The sequence below is a fragment of the Myxine glutinosa genome, chromosome 5 (genome assembly GCF_964187855.1).
Source record: "Myxine glutinosa chromosome 5, kmMyxGlut1.1, whole genome shotgun sequence".
NCBI lineage: Eukaryota > Metazoa > Chordata > Myxini > Myxiniformes > Myxinidae > Myxine > Myxine glutinosa.
The window spans coordinates 71,311,284-71,322,271 of record NC_136265.1 but is presented as its reverse complement, the minus strand read 5'-3'; the positions used below and the strand labels follow the sequence as shown (position 1 = coordinate 71,322,271).

General features: G+C 43.0%; 1 protein-coding gene across 1 annotated transcript in view; it reads right to left on the bottom strand.

Annotated features, from left to right (window-relative positions):
* Positions 1-3,157: 3,157 nt before the first annotated feature.
* Positions 3,158-10,988, bottom strand: part of LOC144892128 (uncharacterized) — a 37,467-nt gene continuing 29,636 nt past the window's right edge. Inside the window, exons 2-4 of the mRNA XM_078777347.1 lie at positions 9,554-9,613; positions 3,611-5,419; positions 3,158-3,243 (exon numbers count right to left, since the gene is read on the bottom strand). Of these exons, the coding sequence (XP_078633473.1) occupies positions 3,158-3,243; positions 3,611-5,419; positions 9,554-9,613 (1,955 nt within the window). The remainder of the gene's footprint in view (positions 3,244-3,610; positions 5,420-9,553; positions 9,614-10,988) is intronic.

Here is a 10,988-nt window from a genome sequence, read left to right as displayed (position 1 = left end):
AGGCATACTGCACTGTAAACTGTAAAGGGTGTAGACTTGTAATACCCTCTCCCACCTGGAGTCGGCGCTGTACGATACACATTTACATAGAGAATTGGCGACGCACCCACACTCCCATCTCAAGTTTGGATGCAATCTCGGGTGAGAACTGTCGGAGAAGTCGTGTGACAAACACGGGTCCGTGAATTTTAGTAAGGATGTCGAAATTGTGTTTTTTCTCTTTTGTCGAAAATTTTCTCTGATGCTTCTTCTTCACCTTTCCGACTTTCTTTATTTTCCCTCATGTTCTGTCTGACCCTTTCCTTTCTTTTTTTTCTGACTTTCAGTGGCTTTTTTCACACTGACGCACATCGAGAAGCCCAGGACGGGGACACTCACAGGGCGCCGTTGGATGGGAACTTTGTCGAATAGTCATAGAAAAAGGCAAATGAGGCAGAAAACTGCAGCAAGACGTTTATGGACACAATTATCAAAATGTGAAAAACAGATTTTTACAAAACAAAAATCACGATGAATTCAAACCATTTTCAACCATCTTCCACGGAATGTTATATCCTTAAAATGTTGATCCCGTTTTTGTGTCGCAGAAATCAAAACACATCAGTGATCATAATCTGAGTTGTCAAGTTTCATAAACAGTGTCACACAGCAGTAGTTTCCACAGTTCAAAACGATTCCAGTAAAGAGTTTAAACAAAAATGAACTGTCCATGTGAAAGTTGTGCACACGACCTCGGACAAATGTGGGACAATGTCAAAAGCTTTCTTGTCGTCGATGCAGGAGGTGGACAATTTAGTTCTTCACATTTTGCAATTTTCCAGTATGGTCTTGTTCAGTAATCGGTGGACAATTGGTCCACAACAACCTCTCTTACATCCCTTTTGTTCTGCCTCTAAACCTCCTTGCTGTGTTGGATGATGGTACATCGTTTCTGATGATTCCTGTCATCAGTTTGTTTGGGGCTGGGAGGAATGTTATCGGACGGTATTTGTGGGGAAGTTGGGTGCGCTCCCATTTTGGGAAGAGAAAGGTGTTCCCTTCTATGAGCCACTCATCCACTACCTTTTCCTCTTGGATCAGTTCATTAAATGTCCTGTTGTTGTGATTGTGAAGAGCATCAAGTTGTTTTAGCCAGAAATTTGGAATTCCATGCAAACCTGGGCGTTTGAAGTGTGGTATTTTTTAAAGTTGTTTTCCAATTTCCTCTTCATCAATAAATCAATGGAGGCATTTCCTCGAGATGTTGATTCTTCTTTTCCAAGTTTGGGATCCATTCTGCTTCCTTGTTATGTTCTTTTTGATCTTAAAAAATCCTTTAAAAAATATTTAGTTTTTCTTTTTCAGGGGGAATTGATATATTCTCCTGTTTTTTCCCCAATTCATGGTTAAATCTCTTTTGTTTACTTTCAAACACATGGTTTTGTTTTCTCCTGTTGTTTCCTTCATAGTTTTTTTTATCTTGCTCGTTATCATTTCTATTTTGAGTTTGTTTTCAGCACCCAAGCACTCGATGTCTGTCTTCGATTTTGTTTGTTTTTTATTCTTTGGATTCTCTCTTTGTTAGTCTTGGGTGTCTTTCCTTTCCTGAACTGTTGTATTTGTTCCACTTCCTTCCACAGTTGCTCTCTTGTGTCTCTAATCTGTCTCCAAGGTGGAATTTGGTTTCTATTTGTGGGACCTGGTTTTTTTCTTCTTCTGGGGTTGTTCTCCCGTTACTTTTTCTTGAATTAAGAGTTCCGCTCGAAACAGACGACATCGATTTCCTTCAAGGTGGATGACATTGAAATCATTTTTCTAATTGAATGGTTGGTTCGTCTCACTAAGATATTTGTCCATTTATTGTTTTCTATGCGATAAAGATTTGGTCTTTCACTGAGTTTTATCAATTTCATCTCTTATATTTTGTTGGCTCACTTCTTCTAGTCTAAGCTGCTCTTCATCATCTTCACCATCCTCCTCTCCCTCATTCTGCTGCTCTCCCTTGTTTTTCTGCCCATCAACATCTGCCTTTTCCATTCTTTTCCCCTTGGTTTGTGCCTGATTCTCCTGGTCTTTCTCTCTGAACTGGTCTTGCCCCTCTTTCAGGAGGCCACCATCATTCTTTCTTTTTGACACACTCTTTCTTTGCTGCCTTTGCTCCGGCTCTATATCGGGGTTTGGTCCCCCATCTCATTGCACAGCCAAAACTTCCTCTCGTGCCATCTTGGCCAAATTCCTGTCATACATCAAAGTGTGTGTGTGTGTGTGTGTGTGTGTGTGTGTGTGTGTGTGTGTGTGTGTGTGTGTGTGTGTGTGTGTTAGAATTGTGAGGAATAGAAATGAATAAAACGAGATGTGTGTGTGTGGTTTGTATCCGGCAGTAAACAATTTTCGTGCAATTCACATGAAATTTAAGAATTTGCAATTTGGATCACTGAAATGGTTCACCGCTTAAAAGTTAGAAGCCGATTGTTTTTATTTTAAGATTAAAAAGTCAAGGTTGCATAAAAACGCAGATTTTCATCTGATTGACCTGAAATTTAAAGAATTTGCATATTGGGTCACACAATTGGTTCTGCAATCCAAAGCTATAAGCTGATTGGTTTGTTTTTTTCATTAAAAGGTCAAAGGTGCACACCAAGGGTGCATAAAAGCGGCCTTGGGGAAATGCCACAACAAGCTATCTGTTCACCTTAACACAGATTTCGCCCAAAGTGGAAAATCCCATGGGAAACATAGAAAATGAAGATGCTCCATCGCGTGATGCTTTGTCGTCTTATCACCTTTGGTTGGGATTGGAAAAGTAACGGCTGACTGTATAACGGTCAGACAGACAGACATACAGACACCAAGTTGCGTGTTGTTGTACAATTATGTTTGTGTGTCCTTTTTCTTTGGTCTCCATTTGTTTGTCGTCTGATTTCATCACTTATTTACTTTATTCGGACGTTGAATTGGCATTTATGGGTTTTTCTGATTGCAATAATCGTTTTAAGTGAAACTTTATCGGCTTTTGAAGATACTTCTTGACTTTTTAGTTTCTCATGGAAACTTTTTCTGCGTATCTCCAACCTATCATGCGTGGAATATACTTTACAATAGAGGATGGTCTTCTCTGTGGCTCAGCTTGCTTCCTTTTAATCCACGAGTTTGCTCGTTGGCACATTGGATCAAATTCTCATTGTTCAGTCTTCTCGTCCTTGTAGTATACCTGCCTGCTGCACTGCTTGAGCATGAGCTTGTCTTTCACGAGGACCAGATGTGCTTTGGTCAGGACGGAGAGTGCGGGGGCAGGGAGTTATATGTCAGTTATTATTATTGCCAAATGACACAACTGTTATTGTTGGTTTTTTTTGCAATTTGTTTTGTAATAAGAATGCCATGCCCTGGGAGGTCCTATTAAACTGCTCTGTACACCGAAAAAAGCACGCGTTTCGAAATACGGGGATTGCTCCGGATTATTTGCAGTTAATTAGAGTAACTCATGAGATCATAATGATCATTTTGATACATCAGAAAACTCCAGTAGAATGTCACAAAAACCAACACACACACACACACACACACACACACACACACACACACACACACACACACACACACACACACACACACACACACACACACACACTCCGTGAAGAGTAGATTTTGTTCATCTTCAGTTTTGTCATAGTTTTGGGGCCAGGAGTTATCTCTTCAGGTTTGCGCTTTCGTGTAAAAAACAGTCTCATAGTGAGGTTGATATGTATATTCTCTCTTGCGTGAATTCTTTCATGTATTTTCATTGGTGAGGGAATAGCAAAAGCCTTGTTGCAAACAGAACACATGTAGGGCTTCTCTTCTGTGTGTATTGTTTGATGAATTATTAATGTTGCTCTTTTAACAAATGCCTTGAGACACACAGAACACTTGTAAGGCTTCTCTCCTGTGTGCATGTTTTTATGTTGATGCAAATATGATGAAGAAGTAAAAACCTTATTGCAAACAGAACACTTGTAAGGCTTCTTTCCTGTGTGGATTATTTGATGTTTATGCAAATACGATGAAGTAGCAAAATCCTTCTTGCAAACAGAACACTTGTAGGGCTTCTCTCCCATGTGTATTTTTTGATGTTTATGCAAATACGATGAAGAAGCAAAATCCTTATTGCAAACAGAACACTTGTAGGGCTTCGCTCCTGTGTGTATTTTTTGATGTTGGTGCAAATTTGATGAAGAAGCAAAATTCTTCTTGCAAACAGAACACTTGTGTGGATTCTCTCCTCGATGTATTCTTTGATGTTGATGCAAATACGATAAAGTAGCAAAATCCTTCTTGCAAACAGAACACTTGTGGGGCTTCTCTCCCATGTGTATTTTTCGATGTTTATGCAAATACGATGAAGAAGCAAAATCCTTATTGCAAACAGAACACTTGTAAGGCTTCTTTCCTGTGTGTATTTTTCGATGTTGATGCAAATACCATGAAGAAGTAAAACCCTTATTGCAAACAGAACACTTGTAGGGCTTCTCTCCTGTGTGTATTTTTTGATGTTTATGCAAACACGATGAAGAAGCAAAATCCTTATTGCAAACAGAACACTTGTAAGGCTTCTTTCCTGTGTGTATTTTTCGATGTTGATGCAAATACCATGAAGAAGTAAAACCCTTATTGCAAACAGAACACTTGAAAGGCTTCTCTCCTGTGTGTATTTTTTGATGTTTATGCAAACACGATGAAGAAGCAAAATCCTTATTGCAAACAGAACACTTGTAGGGCTTCGCTCCTGTGTGTATTTTTTGATGTTGGTGCAAATTTGATGAAGAAGCAAAATCCTTCTTGCAAACAGAACACTTGTGTGGATTCTCTCCTCGATGTATTCTTTGATGTTGATGCAAATACGATGAAGAAGCAAAATCCTTATTGCAAACAGAACACTTGTAGGGCTTCTTTCCTGTGTGGATTATTTGATGTTTATGCAAATACGATGAAGTAGCAAAATCCTTCTTGCAAACAGAACACTTGTGGGGCTTCTCTCCCATGTGTATTTTTCGATGTTTATGCAAATACGATGAAGAAGCAAAATCCTTATTGCAAACAGAACACTTGAATGGCTTCTTTCCTGTGTGGATTATTTGATGTTTATGCAAATACGATGAAGTAGCAAAATCCTTCTTGCAAACAGAACACTTGTAAGGCTTCTTTCCTGTGTGTATTTTTCGATGTTGATGCAAATACCATGAAGAAGCAAAATCCTTATTGCAAACAGAACACTTGAACGGTCTCTGAATTCCTTGGATATTCTTTGGAGAGTCTGCACAGCTTTTACAACTGCGGATGGATGACTCGCTGTGAAACACATCATTGTTTTCAGAAGCAGTGTATGTCGTGTGATGTTTTAAAACTTCTGAGCAGAAAAACTGGGAACAGTCGGAACAGGAAACCAGTTCCATTTGTTTCACTGGAAAGACAAATCAAAAAAGCATTCAAAATTCACCAAAACATTAAAATGTTGCAGAATTGACAAGTATTTCTCTCAGATTAGATTAAACATTTGACATATTTCTGTACTTCGCTCAATGGAAAAGCTCCATATCAAGGATTGAAAAATAGGACCTTGGGTCACCTGGATCAGGAGCAACAGTCACTTAAACCCCCCACAGACTCCCTCAACCCTGATATTTTTCATGCCGTGAAGAAACTTTGGTACATCACAGACAATGAAGGTTGTGGGCAAGTTTAATCGAAATTATGTGTGCAGTTTCGGAGAAGAGAGCAAAACCTATCTTGGGGGGGGGGGGGGGGGGTCAAACCCTACCCACCTACCCCCCATAGACCACCTTAATGAGCCCAGATTTTGATGTGGTCAATATACCCTCGTTAGGCATTAAATATGAAGCTTGTGGCCAAGTTTCATCAACATAGTGTGTTTGGTTCAAGCGACAATGACTGAAGTGTTTGCAGACTTATTCACTCACTCACTCACTGACTTATCTACACAGACCCTGCTCGATCGCATGAGCTCATCGGACTAAAGTCCAGGTGAGCTAAAAATGGTGAAATATTCAATGTACCCAAATGCTACTGACAATGACTGTGACTATGACTGAGTAAACACAAGCTCCCTTACTTTGATTATTCTCGGCATCGGATGGCAATGTTTGATGTGTGGTCCTTATTTATATTTTCTAAGTTTTCCCTTTATACTCTTCACAAAGTGATTCAAGATGCAAAATGTTTCAGTCCGATCAGAGGAAGGAGGGATAGTCAGTTTAAAGGGAAGAAGCTGCAGAACAAGATGAGAGAAGGTACAAGATCAAACTTTCACCAATTGAACCTCAGCAAGAGCATCTTGCAATCCAAACTCTGTACCTGTGGCTTCAAAGCTAAACCCCACACTTGGCTTGCTGACTTCGACTCCGTTCTCCTATCCGTGTGGCTCTCAGCGGGATCCTTTCATCTCCTGTCTTTGTAAAGGATGGAGTACCACAAGGCAGTATGTTCTGGGTCCCATCCAATTGCTAATCTTCACCAACGACCTCTCTGACTCTTTGTAAAGGCACCTTTTTTGTTTGCCAAAAATTCTTCCATCCTCGACTTTGGCACGCTGCAGCCTCTTCCCTCTCTGTAGACATTGATAAAATCACAAGCTGTTCAAACTGTTGCAGTGTCTTTCAGGTTTGAGAATCTCACACACTCACCATCTCTCTCCCAAACCTTCCCATATACTTTCTCTGCAATCCACTTGAAGAAGTTCAGTCACTCAAACGTTTGGGCTTAACTATCAGTGATGATCTTTTGTAGTCAACCACACATCTAAGTTGGCCTGACAATCCAGTCACTGACTGGTCATCCTCCGTCATGCAAATTCATGCCAAGGCACATGTGACCTCCAATCCACCTACAAAGTCTTCTTCCACAGATTGATGAAATACTGCTATCCCGATCTGGACTAGGACTCCTCCATTACACCTTGTTCAGCTGGACGACGTGGAAACCAAGACCTCCACATTATTGGAATGAGCGTGATGAAGCTGAGGCCATGGGCCTATCACTTACCCATCAGAGACAAGTCGGTGGTCTCTTTCTTCTCCCATCTCTTTTCTGGTCTTGCCGCCACTGCTCTTGCTGTTCTCCCCTCCCCCAACCCTCCAGGTTTCTGCAGGGTTCCCCTTTTCCCTTCAAAATAAGAATGTTTGCTGCTCCGTCACTGCAGCAATTATATGCACTGGGAAGATTCAGAACTATCTTACGAACAATGCTAAAACTCTGATAACTCCAATGCAGTATTTGATCTTCCATTTGATTATGAACCAAGCTACAGTTGCTTTGGGTACCCTCGCTTGTTGCCAGCTGTTTAGATACAGGAACAGCTTCATGGTTTGCCACAATCTGATGTTCATTATTTACAACGTGCACAAAACACTTCTGCTAGAATAACTGATAAAGTTCCAAGAAGGTAACAAATCACACAAACAAGAAAAAATCTCCACTAGCTTTCCATTGAAAATAGAATCGTTTTGAAGATCCTTCCACTCAGTTATCAAGAACGAAACAACATGAAAACGGCCTACCTAATAAACATGATCACCCCTTATGTGCCAGCATGCACCTTGCGATCAACAGCCCAACCTCTCCTCAGCATCCCAAAAGTCTCCACTCATGACAAATGCGACCGAGCATTTGAAGTGGCTGCTCCAACTCTATGGAATTCACTCCCTCTACACATCCATCAAACAGCCACCCAAAACATTTTAAAAACACTGATCAAAACACATCTTTGTAGCAAACACAAGATTAAAATTCCATGTTACTGTTCTGGTTTGCCTGTTTGAAAGAAACGTTGGTTTATGTGAATTTTGTTAATTTCAATTGATTTTATTTGTAAAGTTTGTCGACTGTTTAGGATATCAAGCTATTATCATGACATATATAAACTAAGCATAATTATTATTATCAGAGAGTACGCTAGTATTCTCCATGTGGGGATGGCGCGGAAAAAAATGACGGTCCCATCTGCTACATGCAAAACTAAAGTTGGAGTAACTTCTTTAAAAACTCGCTTGGACTACATATGAGAGCCTACCTGGTCTGTTCAACTGATTGTCGAGGTGGGGATCACTTTTCAGTTCTCCAGACCATGGAAAAAGCAAAAAAAAGCAAAAAAAACCAGATCGCTCAAACCCGGGACTTCATCTACTTGTTCATAATAATAATAATAATAATAATAATAATAATAATAATAATAACTAGAACTGCCACTTTAAAACTGCTGGCAGTGATGACCGGTCTACTCGCACCCACTTTTGATAAAACCCCACTTTTGATACAACCCCACTTTCATTGGACATGCTTTGACACAACCCCCTTGAATACAAACCCGATACACACACACACACACACACACACACCCACACACACACACACACACACACACACACACACACACACACACACACACTGTGTTTTATATATATAGATAACAATTGTGAGTGAAAAAAAAGAGAAATGGCTTGGGAATATCGATTGATCGATTGTGTGCTCTGCCTGAAGCCAGGTCCGAGGCTGCTTGCCAAGGGTGATATTGGGCCGGAAGAGGAAGGGAAAAGGTGGTTGCATTGCCTTCCAAGCAGTTAGTCAGGGCAGGAGGTGTTCATTTGAGCAGGATGCTGGTGATAACTCACCTCTCTTGGTTTAAAATGAGAAAGAAGACATTGCGAAAGAACAAAGAAGGAATAAAAGAAGGCCACATCAAAATGTCGATGAGCCACAAGTGAAGGGGACATTTCTTTCCAACTCTTACTTTATTACCTTCGCAAAAGCGGAAGGTTATGTTTTGATCGCTGTGTATTTATTTGTATGTCTGTGTGTGTGTGTGTGTGTGTGTGTGTGTGTATGTTATTCGCATAACTCAAAAAGTATTCAACCGAATTGCATGAAATTTGGTGGGATGATTGGTTATTATACGGGACACATTTGATTAGATTTTGGGAGCAATCGGGTCAAAGGTCAAGGTCAAGGTTTTTTGTCATAACTCGGTCAATTCTTATCCGATTTGCATGAAATCAGCACCAAACTGTTCACTGTTCTGTTCCCTACACTCCCATGCCAAGTACAGAACAGTAGCTGCGGCGAAGGTATGCGCTCTACCGAGTGCCCGTTCTAGTTTTAACACAAGTACTGTGCCGCTGAAAACATGCGTGTGCATGTAATCATTCACATGTGCAGAAAACATATGTAACACATATGCATGTGCAATCATTCTTTTCTATTGTCATTAAATATGCCATCATTTTGACACAACACAACCATATAATTCTCAAGTATACAGCGTTGTCCGATATACAAATAATGCAGGGGATGAATATTGTTGTTCACGGCAAATTGGAACAAGATGGTGTAGACGGACCACGTGACCACAATTTCCCGTGATGAAACCGCTGAATTGAGAAAATATAGAATGATTGTATCCCAAGAGAAGTGCAGCCGCCGTGTGGCCATCTTGGTTAGCACAACTCGACTCACATAAACTCGTTATGTAACAGGAACATTGTTGGTGTTTAACATTATACAACAGGAACATTGTGGGTCAAACCTTTGATAAACGAGAACTCATCAATGAACTCGGTCTCCACCTTCACCTTCACAATAAAATCTGAAAATAAAAACATCACATTCAAACTCAAGTTTAAGGAGCATTTCTAAAGAAAATCGTCATCACAAGAGATATTCAGAAGAAGCGAACTTTTCAATCCCATGAAAAATATGTTTTTGAAACGACTTGGAAAAGTAAAACAACAAAGAGTTTTTACTTTCATAAAATGAAGGAAACAAACCCAACAATCTCTCTTGGTCAATATTGACAAACTAACAAAGGTACCCGGCATTGCCTTCCCCCTCCAGACTCCTCCCACACTCCCAACGGTCTCCCACCACACTCCCTCCGGACTCCCACCACACTCCCTCTGGACTCCCACCACCCACCCTCCGGACTCCCACCACACACCCTCCGGACTCCCACCACACACCCTCCGGACTCCCACCACACACCCTCCAGACTCCCTCTGGACTCCCACCACACTCCCTCTGGACTCCCATCACACTCCCTCTGGACTCCCACCACACTCCCACCACACTCCCCCCGGACTCCCACCACACACACTCCGGACTCCCACCGGACTCCCTCCGGACTCCCAACGGACTCCCACCACACTCCCTCCGGACTCCCACCACACTCCCTCCGAACTCCCACCACACTCCCTCCGAACTCCCACCACACTCCCTCCGGACTCCCAGCACAGTCCCTCCGGACTCCCAGCACACCCCCAACGGACCCCCAACGGACTCCCAACGGACTCCCACCACACTCCCTCCGGACTCCCACCACACTCCCTCCGGACTCCCACCACACTCCCTCCGGACTCCCACCACACTCCCTCCGGACTCCCACCACACTCCCTCCGGACTCCCACCACACTCCCTCCGGACTCCCACCACACTCCCTCCGGACTCCCACCACACTCCCTCCGGACTCCCACCACACTCCCTCCGGACTCCCACCACACTCCCTCCGGACTCGCACCACACTCCCTCCGGACTCGCACCACACTCCCTCCGGACTCCCACCACACTCCCTCCGGACTCCCACCACACTCCCTCCGGACTCCCACCACACTCCCTCCGGACTCCCACCACACTCCCTCCGGACTCCCACCACACTCCCTCCGGACTCGCACCACACTCCCTCCGGACTCGCACCACACGCCCTCCGGACTCGCACCACACTCCCTCCGGACTCCCTCCGGACTCCCAACGGACTCCCTCCGGACTCCCACCACACTCCCTCCGGACTCCCACCACACTCCCTCCGGACTCCCACCACACTCCCTCCGGACTCCCACCACACTCCCTCCGGACTCCCACCTTACACACTCCGGACTCCCACCGGACTCCCACCACACTCCCTCCAGACTCCCACCACACTCCCTCCGAACTCCCACCACACTCCCTCCGGACTCCCAGCACAGTCC